This window comes from Octopus sinensis, linkage group LG20 (genome assembly GCF_006345805.1).
Source record: "Octopus sinensis linkage group LG20, ASM634580v1, whole genome shotgun sequence".
NCBI classification, from domain to species: Eukaryota; Metazoa; Mollusca; class Cephalopoda; order Octopoda; family Octopodidae; genus Octopus; species Octopus sinensis.
In genome coordinates this window covers 15,819,765-15,835,743 of record NC_043016.1, presented here as the reverse complement: position 1 = coordinate 15,835,743, position 15,979 = coordinate 15,819,765, and the positions used below count along the sequence as shown (strand labels likewise).

Here is a 15,979-nt window from a genome sequence, read left to right as displayed (position 1 = left end):
TGTGACCCTTATGTCATGCGCAACATCCAGTTTATTGTGAGCCTTTGTTTTAATTGCGAATAAAGTTGCAAAAGCCGTCTCACATTCATGTGTTGTTGCAAATGGAATGATGAATTTGAGGATCAATTTAGCAGCATCTGGATAGGACTGCATCATTTCAATCCAGAATTCACTGCAACACATGTTACGGAAGGTGTTCTTTGCACCACCATTATTCAGCAAGTCGATGAACTCTTCTGATGGAAGGTCAACAACAGAGATTTCAAAGGAATTGGTGATGAAATGATGAACTTTCTTGAAGTTTTTTAGGTCAGGGAAGTATCTTTACATTTCAGTGAGAAGAATTAAGACATGCTGTTTCATAATGTCGAGGATGTCAGCATCAACTTGATGGCTGTCTTCATCAAGGAAAGTATTGAGGTTCAGAAATGGTGCAAAATTCTCACATTCCAATTTAGAATGCCACAAATGGAACTTCATTTTAAATGCTGTCATTTTTTCATGACAGTGGACAATGGTGATGTCCTCTCTTTGTAGTGCTAAGTTAACTGAATTAACTGATTCAAAAATGTCGACACATTAGAAGAACTGTCTGTGCAGTTCTTTTTTAGCACCACAAAGAGATTCGTGTATCTCCTTTCGTAGAATGAAGACTCTTTTCAGTACTCTCTCCTTGGATAATCACTTCATATGTGAGTTCAGTAAAAGCGTTTCAAAATCAGAGCCATTGTCCTTGCACAAGTCAGCAAAAAGACGCGAGTTTAGAGAATTGGCGACATACTTAAACATTGATGTTTTTATCGTTGAGATGACCTGAGACAAAATATTATCAGACATCTCAGTGATTCATCGACTGATGGTGTTGTTGGAAAGTGAAACATGTTTTAGCTTCTGTAGTTTGGTTGTTTTGAGCAAGAGTGAGATTATATCTCTGCAGCAAGGAAGAACTAACTGCTCTCTAATGTTATGAGGGGTTTTTGCAGCAGTAATTTTCCTTGAAACCTTGTACGAGGCTTTCAGACCAGCCACAATGTCCTGCATACACATTCCTGTGTCACCAAGCCTGGGTTTGACCAATCTGTCAGCTTGGCTTCTGAAAAATTCCTCCTCTTTGTTGCCTGCACTGGGAGGTTTCCTTTCCAAATGCCTCTTTGGCCTGCTGTGCTTCGGCAAAGAAGCTGCCAATACCTCAGAGCACAGAACATGCTGCAGTTTTTGTACTCCACCAGCTGTAAGCTCAGTGAAACCGAAGCTCAAATATGACTTGTCACATCTCCTTTTCTTTGTAAAAGACATTCTACAAATGAATGTAATAACAATATGTAAATGCACAGAATTTTGTACTATTTCACTCTTTTGAGAAAACTTTGTTACTTTTATCAGTATAAATATATATAGGCGCAGGAGTGTCTGTGTGGTAAGTAGCTTGCTTACCAACCACATGGTTCCGGGTTCAGTCCCACTGCGTGGCATCTTGGGCAAGTGTCTTCTATTATAGCCCTGGGCCGACCAATGCCTTGTGAGTGGATTTGGTAGACGGAAACTGAAAGAAGCCTGTTGTATATATGTATATGTGTGTGTGTGTTTGTATGTCTGTGTTTGTCCCCCTAGCATTGCTTGACAACCGATGCTGGTGTGTTTATGTCCCCGTCACTTAGCGGTTCGGCAAAAGAGACCAATAGAATAAGTACTGGGCTTACAAAAGAATAAGTCCCGGGGTCGATTTGCTCAACTAAAGGCGGTGCTCCAGCATGGCCGCAGTCAAATGACTGAAACAAGTAAAAGAGTAAAGAGTATATGATATTTTCCAAAGCATGGCATTTCTTTATTCAGGAAGAAGTTACTTTGAAATTGGTTAATTTTGTTTTACTTCAATATCCTCATTTTAGTGATTCAGTTGGACTTAGGTCAAAATTCTTACCATTGTAACATCTTGTAGCTACTTTAAAAAAGTTCAGCTAAAAGTCATTAGGTACTTCATGTAAGACGAACGTCTTAATTCTGACAGCGCTACTAGCTTGTCTTTTTATAGGTTTATTATTTCCCCACTTATTGATGCTAAACACAAACATAAAAAGTCAAATTAAGAATGAACTTATGATGATAAATATGTCGAAAATATCATCATTCGAAATGTGTGATGGTAAAAACAAATTGCAACCTCTCTATAAACCACTCTTGTGGACTATGTCATCAATGAGCCAGTGTTATGACCACTGTAACAGCCCAGAATATACCCCTACCCAAACTATAACACAGATGTACCTAGCTTATAAAAGTTGCCTTAGAAAATATATAAAATTCGGTATCAATCGATGAAGAATTAAAATCATCATCATCATCGTTTAGTGTCCGTTTTCCATGCTAGCATGGGTTGGACGGTTCTACTGGGGTCTGTGAAGCCAGAAGGCTTCATCAGGCCCAGTCAAATCTGGCAGTGTTTCTACGGCTGGATGCCCTTCCTAACGCCAACCACTCCGTGAGTGTAGTGGGTGCTTTTTACGTGCCACCCGCACTGGTGCCAGACAGAGCTGGCAAACGGCCACGAACGGATGGTGCTTTTTATGTGCCACCGGCACGAGGGCCAGGCGAGGCTGGCAACGGACACGAAACGGGGCGGTGCTGGCAACGGTCGCGAAACGGAAAGTTCTCTTACATGCCACCGGCACTGGTAACACATCTGCAATTTCCATTGATCGATTTCGATTCTGATCGTCACTTGCCTCAACGGGTCTTCACAAGCAGAGTTTTGACATGCCACCGGCACTGGTAGCACATCCGCAATTTCCATTGATCGATTTCGATTCTGATCCTCACTTGCCTCATCACGTCTTCACAAGTAGAGTTTTGTGTCCCAAGAAGGGAAGGTATGCATACGTAGGCTGGCTCCATCCCATGTAGAAGGCCACGGGTTATGGACTCACTTGTCCTGCCGGGTCTTCTCGCGCACAGCACACTTCCAGAGGTCTCGGTCTCTAGTCATTTCCTCAGTGAGACCTAAAGTTCGAAGGTCGTGCTTCACCACCTCGTCCCAGGTTTTCCTGGGTCTGCCTCTTCCACAGGTTCCCTCAACCGCTAGGGTGTGGCACTTTTTCACACAACTATCTTCATCCATTCTCGCCACATGACCATACCAGCGCAAACGTCTCTCTTGCACACCACAACTGATGCTTCTTAGGTCCAGCTTTTCTTTCAAGGTACTTACACTCTGCCGAGTGTGAGTACCGGCATTACACATCCATCGGAGCATACTGGCTTCATTTCTTGCGAGCTTACGCATATCCTCAGCAGTCACGGCCCATGTTTCACTGCCATGTAGCATGGCTGTTCGTACACACGCATCATACAGTCTGCCTTTCACTCTGTGCGAGAGGCCTTTTGTCACCAGCAGAGGTAAGAGCTCTCTGAACTTTGCCCAAGCTATTCTTACTCTAGCAGTTACACTTTCAGCACACCCGCCCCCGCTGCTGACTTGGTCACCTAGGTAACGGAAACTATCAACTATTTCTAGTTTTTCTCCCTGGAAAGTGACGGAAGTTGGTCTCAGAGCATTTTCAGTGTTTATTGTTCCTGAGCATCTGCCACATACAAAAACCATCTTCCTAGTTAGCCTTCCTTTGACATTGCTGCATCTCTTATGTGTCCATAGCTTACACTTGGTGCATCTTATAGAGTTTCTACCTACACCTTTTCTACAGATCGAGCAGGGCCATCTACCTGAAGGTGTTTGTGATTTGTCTACCTTCCTACTGATTACGACTTTGGTTTTAGCTAGATTGACTCTGAGGCCCTTCGATTCTAATCCTTGTTTCCACACCTGAAACTTCTCCTCCAGTTCTGATAGCGACTCAGCAATTAGAGCAAGGTCATCAGCATAGAGGAGCTCCCAAGGGCATCCTGTCTTGAATTCCTCCGTTATTGCCTGGAGGACTATGATAAATAGGAGGGGGCTGAGTACTGAGCCTTGGTGGACTCCTACCTCTACCCGGAATTCTTCACTGTACACATTTCCAACCCTCACCCTACTAGCGGCGTCCCTGTACATGGCCCGCACAGCTCTCACTAACCATTCATCTATCCCTAGTTTCCTCATTGCCCACCAGATAAGGGATCGGGGGACCCTGTCGAAGGCTTTCTCCATGTCAACAAAAGCCAGGTACAGGGGCTTATCTTTGGCTAGGTATTTCTCCTGCAGCTGCCTTACCAGGAATATAGCATCAGTAGTACTTTTCCCTGGCACAAACCCAAACTGCATCTCATCTAAACTAACTCTCTCTCTAATTAGTTGGGCTATGACCCTCTCCGTAACCTTCATCACCTGGTCCAACAGCTTGATACCTCTGTAGTTATTTGTATCTAGGGCATCACCTTTACCTTTGTAGCAGCTGACTATTATACTGCTACACCAGTCATTGGGTATGACCCCTTTGTGTATCACCTGATTAACTATACGGGTGACTAGGCTATAGCCGACACTACCAGACATTTTGAGCATCTCTGCAGTGATTCCTGATGGGCCTGGGGCTTTCCCTGTCTTCATGCTTCTAATTGCCTTAGCTACCACGGAACTATCAACTCGGATAGCTGGTCCCTCTGTTGGGTCAACATTCGGCAGACTCTCTTTATCCCATTCATTTTCTTCATTCAGCAACCTTTCATAGTGGCATCTCCAAACCTCTCTCTTTGCATCCTCATTTAGCGCAAGTGAACCATCTTCCATGCGAACACACTTCTCTCCTACCACATCACGATTCTCTCTCACACACTGTCTTGCAACACGAAACACCTCCAGTCTTTGGTCCTCACGGCGCAGAACATTGGCAAATTTTTTCTTATCTGCTTCCCCTCTGGCTAAATAAACCTGTCTCCTAGCTTCTCTTTTGGCAGTCTGATACAATCCCCTGCTACCCCCATTTTTCCAGACCTTCCAAGCCTGTCTCTTTTCTCTAATAGCCCTGTCTACAATATTGTTCCACCACCACGTTATTCTAGGTCGAGAGGGGACTTTGCACCAGCCACAGATCTGGTCAGTGGCTCTCAGCAGGTTGTCCCTTAGAAACGTCCAGCTGTCTTCTACCCCCTGTGATGCTCTATCCCCTTCTACTTCGTCAGAGGCTTCAAGTAATATGTCCCTAAATCTCTGTCCATTTGCAGGATCTTTAAGCTTCCAGATCCTTCTTCTCCATATTTGTCGTCTTCTGGTTGTCCTCCTAGTCCTGATCCTAAAGTCACTAACTACCAGTCTATGTTGTGGGGTACATTCTTCACCTGGGAAGGTTTTGGCATTTATAAGCAGCCATCTCTCCCTTTGCCTTGTAAGGATGTAGTCAATTTGGCTGGTATGTTGGCCCGATTGGTAAGTGACTAGGTGGCTGGTAGGTTTCCTGAAGTTAGTGTTGCAAATCATAAGATTATTTGCATCGCAGAACTCCAGTAGCCTGGTTCCCTCCTCGTTGCGGGAGCCATAGCCATAGCCTCCATGTACGCCATGGAAGCCCCCAGCATGTCGTCCAACGTGACCATTGAAGTCACCAGCCACAAAGATAAGGTCTTTGTCGTTCGTCAACGAGGTAGTCTGCAGTAGAGTGTCATAGAATCGGTCTTTCTGTCCATCGGGTAGCCCCGACTGAGGAGCATAGGCTGATATAATGGTTGCTAAACTATGATGAAGCACTAATCTAATCTTAAGTATTCTGTCACATACTCTGATTACCTCAATTACTTTATCTAAAAGTTACATGTAAATTTCGAATTAAACATTGCAATTTAGAATTATCAAATGCAAAATACTTTAAAATGTACCAATATAAGCCGAATGTATAGGTGGATTGGAAGAAGCCTGACGACTCACGCATGCTGCACAACCCACCTGTATTATGAGTCGTTGCTTAGACTCGTGCAAATGTGGCCGTTCATGTTGGATTTATATTGGTGCATTTTAAAGTATTTTGCATTTGATAATTCTAAATTACTATGTTTAAACCGAAATTTACATGTAATTTTTAATTCTTCATTGAGTGATATCAGATTTTATATATGTTTTGTGGCAACTTTTATAAGTGAGGTACATCTGTGTTATTTGTCCACAAGCATGGAGTATATTCTGGATAGGGGTATATTCTAGCCTTATTATCTGAAGGTCCCTACTCTTAATTTACAAGTGACAAGTTATCAGTGGGAGCATTATTAACACTCTTAGGAAAGTGATAAACATTGTATGTTTATATTTCTGATTCCTGTATGGAATACACCGAACCTAGGATGTCTTTATTTGAATTTTTTTTCATTGTCTTTGTATTTGCCGTTTGGGAAATATGGCAATTATTTGTTTTGTTTTTGTTTTCCAGATGGTTATTTCAGTAAGCAGTATAATATGTGTTATTGTGAAACTTGTCATAAAATACGTGGAGATGAATTGTACTATAAACGAGGTGATCCACCAAAGGAATATGCCGTACCTTGTGGCTGGTGCCGTTTTTCACTCAAGTAAGATCACAACCTTTTTACTACTATTACTACCACCAACACCACCACTACCATTTCCCCTACCACCACCAGGGTGGTGTATTAGCAGAATTATTAGAGCCTTGCAGTATGTGTGTCCTGGCTCTTTATGTTCTGAGTTCAAATCCCACCAACCTTGTCTTTCATCCCTTCATTGTTGATTAAAGTAATCAATTAAGGTATCAAGTAATTTCACCCTTCCAAATTCCATTCTTTGTACCTCTGTTATAAACAATTGCTATTACCATTATGGTGGTGAACACTCAGTATCAGACAAAAATATTCCTTGCAATATTTGTTCTTGTCCTTTTTGAGTTCAAATCCATCAAGGTTTATGTTACCATTTGTTCCTCCCGGCTCAATAAAGTTCAATACAGTCAGGTAGTGAGGGGTTGATGGTTTTGACTTAGCTCCTCCCCTCAAAATATAATGCAAGAAACATTACAACCAGTGGACTGGCAGAATTGTAAAAACCCTGGGCAAAATGCTTTGTTGTATTTTATGTAGTTTTTTAATGTTCCATGTTTCAAATCCTACCACGACCATCAACTTTGTCTTTCAGACTGACCCAATAAAGCAGCAGACAAAATGCCTTGTATTTTATTCTGAATAAATTTGTCTCAAGGTTCAAATTGAGCTGAAGACGATTTGCCATTCATCCATCCAACATTGGTAAAAATATATACCCGTCAAATATTGATAATCGATATTATTTGTGCATCACTGAATATTCTGTCTTTGGATTTGTGTGTATTTGTACCACATTGTTGGTTCTGAGACATCTGATAATCCCAATCTAGACTGTTAATAAAGTAAAGTACCTGACCATTGTGATGGATCGGTGAAATTATAAGAACATCATGTAGGATGAATTAGGCTGTTTATCCCAACTCTTGGCATCCTGAGTTCTTGGTTGGTAGACATAATCCATTGTCCAGTTTTATTATCACAACTACCACCACCACCACATCCTCCTCCTCCTTCCTCTTCTGGAATGTTTTTGATGAAGTTCACTCTGTTGCAGAAATTCAGACCAGAGATCCAGTTTTTAGGAAAACTTTCTCTTGCCACTCCCAGAGGCTCTAACAGAATTATCATGGGGGATGCCTTTCCCTCCATGGTTAAGTGTTAAAACAAATTTATTGATGAAAGAGAAAATTAGGTTATAATGTTAAAGTTAATGGCATCTTGGGAATAGGGGCTGAATGAGAAAGGTTATTTAGCATCCTGTCTAAGGGCAGTGGGAAGGAATTACCATTCATTCATTTTAAAGGCCATGAATCCAGAACTAACCCTTTAAAGTTCCTTCTTGAGCCCATAGACATTTTATATTTATTGCATTCTATGTATTATTTCTCAAACAGTCCAAAACAATGAGGTATTTGGAACTTTAGTGTTAGATTGTGATACTGTTTCTGGAACAAGAAAAAAATGTCAAGATTGTTTGAAAATAGTTTGAGCATAATTCATGGGAAATATCTGACAGGAATTCCAGTGAGAAATGTTTGTGATGTGACCAGGTTACAAATTGATGTTAATTTCTATCTTTGGTATTTCTTCTGCAGGACACCTTGTAAATCTCACAATTTGAACATGTTTGAAAAATGGCATGCGGCATTTTATGGAACCCGTTTGGAAGCAGTTCGGAAAATATTAGATTGCGGTGATTTACACTTATCATGTAAGTATGAATGGATTTTGTTTATTTCTTTTACACACACACACACACACACCTTATGTACCTTCTTCTATAGCCCCAGGCTGGCCAATGTCATATGAAGGAATCAGCTATGAGGAAGGCCATCATCATATTCTCATCTTCCATGCTGGCATAAGTTGGATGGTTGTTTAACAGGATCCATTGAGCTGGAGGAATTTATCAAACCCCAATATCTACTTTGACATGTGTTCTATTGATCATATTGTGAGATATATTGTTCTTGTTTAGCCTCCTAAGCAAATCATAGTCTTTACTATACTTACCAGTTTCTTTCAGGAATTTATCTTTTGGAACATACTAAATTATTATGCTAACTAGTATACCATATCGTATTATTTAGTGACTCGCTCATCGCTGCTTTGGCAAGTATGTGAAAGTTTGTACTTTGCTGAGAAGGTGTAATAAGACTGAAATATGCTCAAAGTTGTCTTCACATATTTTCTAGACTAATTAAAATGATATTGGTCATTGAGTAATATTGTGTTTTTCTCAACATGTAGATGTTTCTCATTAACTTTATAATGTTCACATTAAAAAGTTGATGAAAAACTAAAGTCTACTGTATCTAGTCAGTCTTGATCTAGTGTGCTCCAGCTGTGACCATCACTTCTTTTAATTACACATGGTTTATCTAACACAACATTATTTAATATGTCCCTCTGTTGAACATGATAACCCTAAATTTATTACATCATCATCATCATCCTGTGTTTTGTTCCCCATTAACGGTGGGTGGCCAGATCTACCTCAATACCATAGCAACTGCCCTCACACCATCTTGCCCAGTTTTGGGCATCCTCCCTTCTCAAGCCAACCCTCCCAATCTCCTCCTCCTCCACCTGTCCCCTCCACATTTTCCTCCATCTACCTCACTTTCGCTGTCCATTTACCTCAAACTCTAGCAGCATCCTCTTCAGAACATGCTCCCTCATCCCTCCTCAACACATGCCCATACCACTGCACTCCATTTGCCCTCACTTTTTTTAATTTCTTACTAGAATAGAATCTTAATAGACTCTACTTTTTTATTTTGCTAAAAATATTCTAGAAATGCTAACTTTAAGCATCATTAGTTTTAGGTTTTTGCAAGAATATTCATGTTGTCTTGATTTGACATGTTTGAAACTTTAGTTTTGTTTTGCTTCCAGCTGAAATATTATCAGGTAACAACATCCTGTTGGCTCAGTCTTTCCATTACTCAGAGAAAACTAAGCCTGACGATTCATTAAGTCGACAACTCTTTCTTTCACCAACAATTCGTTATGCAGGATCTAAATACTTCTCATCTAGACACAAGTATGTTTCAGATCTTCTTATTTACTTTCTTTTTGTTATTTTATATTATCTGCTTTTTGTTGTTGTTTTGATCATATCTGTTCTATTTATGCAGAGTTATATTAAAACATTCCAGCCATGACTTCCTTGCCTTTTATTCAAACACTGTATATCTATGACTAGATTATCTAAAGCAGCGCTTCTTAAACAAATGGAGTCACGAAGCGAAATGCTGGGGTTGCAAAAATCAAATTTTGTTCAGCAAAAAAAAAAAGTCTAATTTTATATTGCAATGCAGGAATGAGTGTGTGGTTAAGAAGTTTGCTTCCAAATTGTATGGTTTGGGGTTCAATCTCATTGTTTGGCACTTTGAACTAGTCTCCTACTATAGCCATAGGACATATAAAGTTTTGTGAGTTGATTTACTACATAGAAACTGAAAGAAGCCCTGTGTGTGTGTGATTTATATATTGGATATTTATATTAATACTTGAAATAATTTAATACTTTTATTTTTGTTATTCTTTTTCTAGTTTCAGCCATTTGGGCTATGGCCATGCTGGGGGCACTGATTTGATAGGTTTAGTAAATTAAAACAACAATCTCTGAGCTGCTTATTCTATTGGTCTCTTTTGGCAAACTGCTAAGTTACAGGAATCTAAACAAACCAACACTGGTTTCAAGCTGTCACACACACACACACGACAGGTTTCTTTGCATTTTGTAACTACAAAGTTCATTCAGAGGGTCATTGATCATCCTAAGGCTATAGTAGAATACACTGTCCCAAGTTGCTGTGCAGTGGGACTGAACCCAAAACCAGATGGTTGCAAAGTGAACTTATTAATCCCACAACCATGCTTACACCTATATGCATTAAGGTTCTTGATACATGATTGCAGTGATGTGTTCAGAGTCAGATACTTGTGTGTGTGTGTGTGTGTGTGTGTGTGTGTATTAAAATAGATCATTATGCATTAAACATGATGTTATTCGATGCTGCTCCGATTCTTTATTTATACATGTATTTATTTATTTATTTTTTTTTTTTCAGATTCATAGATCCTAAAACTAAAAAGTCTCATCAAGCACAAGTAGCATTCCAAGTGTGGGTAAAACCATCCTCATACAAAGTTGGTCCATCATCAATAGGTTCCAATGAGCAATTTGATCCAAGATTCAGCAATAATGAAATTGAATGGAGTACCAAAGAGCGAGGTTCAATAATGCTTGCATCACTGTTAATTAAAGTTGAATAGGTTCAAACTTGTGTAGATAGAAAAAGAGAAAGAGAAGCTAACATGTGAAGAAAACCCCAACTTGCAAAATTCCCATCATCACATATCCTCACACACACATTTCACAAAAGATACATGGTAGCTCAAATAATAAATAACAAATTCTGGAAAAGAAAGATACACAAACACTGTTTCAATTATCATTGACATTAGCAAAACGTTTTACTCGATTACCCACTTTCCACAGGCTACATGTGGAGAAAGAAAAAAAAAAAGAACATAAAATACTGGCTGCCTATTAAACTATTTCTCAGGTTGCCAAGCCTTTGTGGAATACAAATATATAATTTTTAATTTCCCGAATGGAGTAACACAAGGATCCGTCCTCTCAGCCTCTCTTTTTAACATGTATCTACACAACCTTCCAACACCTCCTCAAAGCATACACACTGCCTCATGCATAGTCGATATCACACGCGCGCGCACACACACACACACACACACACACATGCACACTGAAATCTTTCCTGCATTCGACATCCATAGTGCACAACTGAAACACTTCATCAAGTCACCTAGAATCCTATTTCCAAAGCAACACACAACACCTGAAGTGATCCCATCTCCCTTTTTACTTTACATGAATTACACATTCACAACCCACCATCACACTCAACAACATACGAGACATACAAGACAAAACTACAAGGACTTGCACGCAGCACTCTCACAATATTCACAAAACACGTAGAAGACAGTTTAAAACAAGCAAAACAATACACATAGATATTTTAGAGAAATCACAGGTAACACATTTGGCCAACAGAAAGAATCAATAACAATTGTGTACAAATAACATATTTAATCCATAATGGATTATGCCAATTGTGCCTGGGTCCCCAACATTCTCACCACAAACTACAACAAACTACTACATTCTGTCTTTTCACAAGTTGCACATAGACCACACCCACACACTGTCTACACAATGAAACAAAAATATTACTAAATATTAATATATGTGAAGGACGCCATCTCTGGTCATTGTATCTACAATCACACTCCCACCCCCAACACATACATCAATAACATTGTGCTAACTCTTTCACTCACATAAAAACCATGCACCTACACACACACACACACACACATAGATGTCTGCAACATCAGTACCTTTTATTAACTCTAAAACTCTGTGCTGGGATGCACACCAGAAGTACAGCAACTGCTGCACTGTGACCAAATCCACCCTTGCCCACCTTTACTGTAGCCACCACCAAATTGGATTAATAGATGTCTGGTCAGACTGCAGCACCTCCTATAATTAACCATTGCATGTCTGACCGTACAGTTTGGTCCTCAGATAGTGGTATTATGAGATAATCGAGAACAATAATTCTGAGGAATTCCACCTAATTGTTTGGCTGACTACTTACATGGCATTAATCTCTGCTGAGAGATCAGTGTCGATCTGAGTCTACATAACAATATCAACAACTCCTCAAGGGTTGTGGAAACGGTAAAATTTGATCCAGTAGGATTTGAACTCAGAAAAATACTTAATACCACGTGGCATTTTGTCCGGTGCTCCACCGATTCTAATTCTGTTACTCCACCTTCTTAATCAATAAAATTATAGAATTTGTTTAGATTATGGACCAATATTTAGTCATTGATTAATTTTAATTTCAATTTTTTATTCTTTATTAAACTGCTAAGATGGTAGTTTAGTCATAAATTATTTATTTATTTATTATTATTATTATTATTATTATTAATTAATTGACTTGGTGAAACCTGTGCTTGTTAATTTTCTAATTCAGTGACTTACAAAGAAAACAAAAGCAAGAAAAACAAATTTATTATTTGTTTAATATTGTTGATTATACCTCACTGTTGTTTTGTTGGGTTTTTTTTGTTTGTTTTGTTTTTAAACAGAAGACTGATATCCCTCTTCGCATCTCTCCATGTTTCATCCGTTTTTAGGAAGATAAACTTTCACTGTTTTGTTACAAATCTTCCCCCTCCCAGCTTCAACTTTCTATCTTAATAATTCCATTGTTTCCTTTATTTTATTCCATTTATTTATTTATTTAATTTATTTCACTTTTACATCTAAATTAAAAAAGAATGTAAAGATTTATTCTACAAAAATTAAACCACCCACCCCCATTAAAAAAGACTCTGACAATATTTAAAATTCCATTCTACTGAATGGAAAGTTCATTACTATTAAAATGTAAATCCAAAAATTTGAAGAATATTGCTAATATTGGTTGACTAGGACAACTAAAAAACGGTGTTATGTCACCTCAACTTTTGCAGAATATAATTAATTTGGTTGAGGGGTGGCAGCTATACCTCTAATTAGAAAAAAAAATATTAATATAAATTACACACAGACATATACAAAATTTTGCTAAATATTTTATTTATTAAGCCTGTAAATACTCTCTCTCTCTCTGTTATTCATAAACTCTTTGAATGCATAAAAGAAATCATTATTATTATTAATTTATTAATTATTATTATTATTATTATTATTATTATTCAGCTGCCCACCCCTTTTTTGTCTCAGATACTGCTTATCTGTGATCATGTAAAGTAGTTTGATGTTATCGTTAAATAAATGTTTCACAATACCTCAGCTTCTTTTTCTTTGTTTTTCTTTGTTTTCTAGTTTCTTTGATGTTTGAATTTATTTTTTTATTTTATATTTTCTTGCAATAAGATGCCCCTGCCTAAGTCCAGTGAATCCGTTTGTTGCTTGAGGCAGTTGACAAGTCTTGTTTTGCAATTTCTGATCCATATTCTAGATTTTTTTTTTCTGTTTGTTTTCTTACTTCATGAAGCCCCTTTTAAACTACAGCCAGTGGAATTGGAGTCCTGAAATGAACAGATGTTTTTTACCTCTGAAATATTTCACAGGCAGACTTTTCCATTGCATAATGTCGTCATCATTGAAGGTTCACATTCCCACACTTGCAATGAGTGAGACAGAATTTGATGAGGCAGATTTTCCAAGTCCAGATGCCCTTCTTGTCACCATCCCTCACCTCTTTCTGTGGTCAACACAACTTGCTCCTCAGCCGTGTTTTCAGGTCCACTCCCACCATGCAGTACCTTGATCCAGACTGACCAAAGCCTTGTGAGTGGATTTGATTGATGGAAAGTGAGAGAAATTCATGTGTTTCCTTATCTTGACATTATGTGATGGATGTAAACAAGCATCATCATCATTACCATACAAATAATGTTGATCATTCCCAGTTTTCTTGTGATAAACATGTCTGCTTGGAAATTGGTCAGGGTTGGCAAAGGAAAGGTATTTGGGCATAGAAAATTTGCATCAATGAATTCCATGAGATCGATGCAAACATGGAAAGTGGACGTCATGTTGACGATAATTGTAAATCTTTATTATAAAAGAGCTTATGTATTTATCAGGGATGAAGACAGAAACAGGTATGCTGCTGCAAACCTTTGTGACAGCACACCTGTTTCTGTCTCTCTCTCTCTCTCCCCAGTTGGGTAACCTTGTACTTCCTCTACATCAAGACACCTGTTTCTGTCTGTCTCTCTCTCTCTCTCACCATAACCTTTCATCATCTGACACAAGTTCACCACTGACAATGCCCTCTCCCATCTCAAAAAATATTTTGTCTTACAAATCACTTACTTGGTGACCCTGCCAGTGCAGGTGCCACTTAAAAAGCACTCTGTCCACCCTGCAAAGTGGTTGGCATTTGGAAGGGCATCCAGCTGTAAAAACCTTGCCAAAACTGACCTCACCTCTACTTGTGCCACATAAAAAGCATTCTGTCCACTCTGCTGGGTGGTTGGTGTTAGGAAGGGCATCCAGCTGTAAAAACTCTGCCAAAACTGACCTCACCTCTACTTGTGCCACATAAAAAGCATTCTGTCCACTCTGCTGGGTGGTTGGTGTTAGGAAGGGCATCCAGCTGTACAAACCTTGCCAAAACTGACCTCACCTCTACTTGTGCCACATAAAAAGCACTCTGTCCACTCTGCTGGGTGGTTGGTGTTAGGAAGGGCATCCAGCTGTAAAAACTCTGCCAAAATAGACACAGAAGTCTGGTGCAGGCTCCTGCCTGGCCAGCTCCAATCAAACCATCCTACCACCCATGCCAGCATGGAAGGTAGACATTAAATGATGATAATGTAACTGAAACACTGCCACCACTTAAACCATTCATACTTCCCATAATCTCTTACATTAACCACTTTCCTACTTCTTTCTAAAACAAACAAAAAAATAAATAGGATATGAGAAGAGAATAATTTTCCAGCAAAGGAGAGTATCAACCAGTCTGTCTGTCTGTCTGCTATATTGTTGCTTAACAATATTGTTTCACATGTAACGTATTATTAATGCATGTCAGCTGGTCTAGATGTTCAACAAGGCAGCTTTAGCATGGTTACTCGTCTTGCTGAAAACAACAACCAAATCTTTTTCAGTCACACATAAATAGAAGATATACCAGAAATGTTGTCTCCCAAGTACAAAGAAGTAAGAGGTCATAGCTGAAACATTTTCATCATTGATGTGTTCTAACAGCACTGATCTCGGATTAAACAGCTGCCACCTTTACTTTGAGCCACTGTGTAGTTGTTTGACCTGCTCTAAGTAAGGCAGTACAGCAAGAAACCTTACTATCTTAAATTGGACATGTACAGTAATCATCATCATCTTGTCATCGTTTAACGTCCACTTTCCATGCTAGCATGGGTTGGACAGTTTGAGGACTGGCAAGCCAGGAGGCTGCACCAGGCTCCAATCTGATGTGGCAGTGTTTCTACAGCCTGTTGCCCTTCCTAACACCAACCACTCCAAAAGTGTAGCGGGTGATTTTTACGTGCCACCAGCACAGGGTAAGTCAGGTGGTACTGGCATCAACCAGGATTGAATGGTGTTTTTATGTGTCACCAGCATGGGAGCCAGTCAGGCGGCACTAACGATGTTACAAAATGTTTGAGGATAAACAAAATAAAGCTTTATAGAAATGAGGAAAGAGTAAAACTGTGTGTCCTTATCATCATCATCATTTCATGTCTGCTTTCCATGCTGTTGGACAGTTTGACAGGGGGGCTGCTGGGCGGCATCAAGTTCCAGTGCCGTCTTTGGCTGGATGCCCTTCTTAATGTCAACCACTCTTACAGAGAAAGTTGGGTACTTTTTTTCAGGTAATTACTGGGAAAAAAATTGTCCTACGCTTTCTTT

General features: G+C 39.3%; 1 protein-coding gene across 2 annotated transcripts in view; it reads left to right on the top strand.

Annotated features, from left to right (window-relative positions):
- The window catches only part of LOC115222468 (neuralized-like protein 4), a 91,096-nt gene extending 77,989 nt beyond the window's left edge, over nucleotides 1-13,107 (top strand). For both annotated transcript variants that reach the window (XM_029792680.2, XM_029792679.2), the window contains exons 23-26: nucleotides 6,348-6,486; nucleotides 8,070-8,185; nucleotides 9,373-9,520; nucleotides 10,554-13,107. In XM_029792680.2, the coding sequence (XP_029648540.1) occupies nucleotides 6,348-6,486; nucleotides 8,070-8,185; nucleotides 9,373-9,520; nucleotides 10,554-10,758 (608 nt within the window). In that variant the 3' untranslated portion in view covers nucleotides 10,759-13,107. The remainder of the gene's footprint in view (nucleotides 1-6,347; nucleotides 6,487-8,069; nucleotides 8,186-9,372; nucleotides 9,521-10,553) is intronic.
- Nucleotides 13,108-15,979: the final 2,872 nt, after the last annotated feature.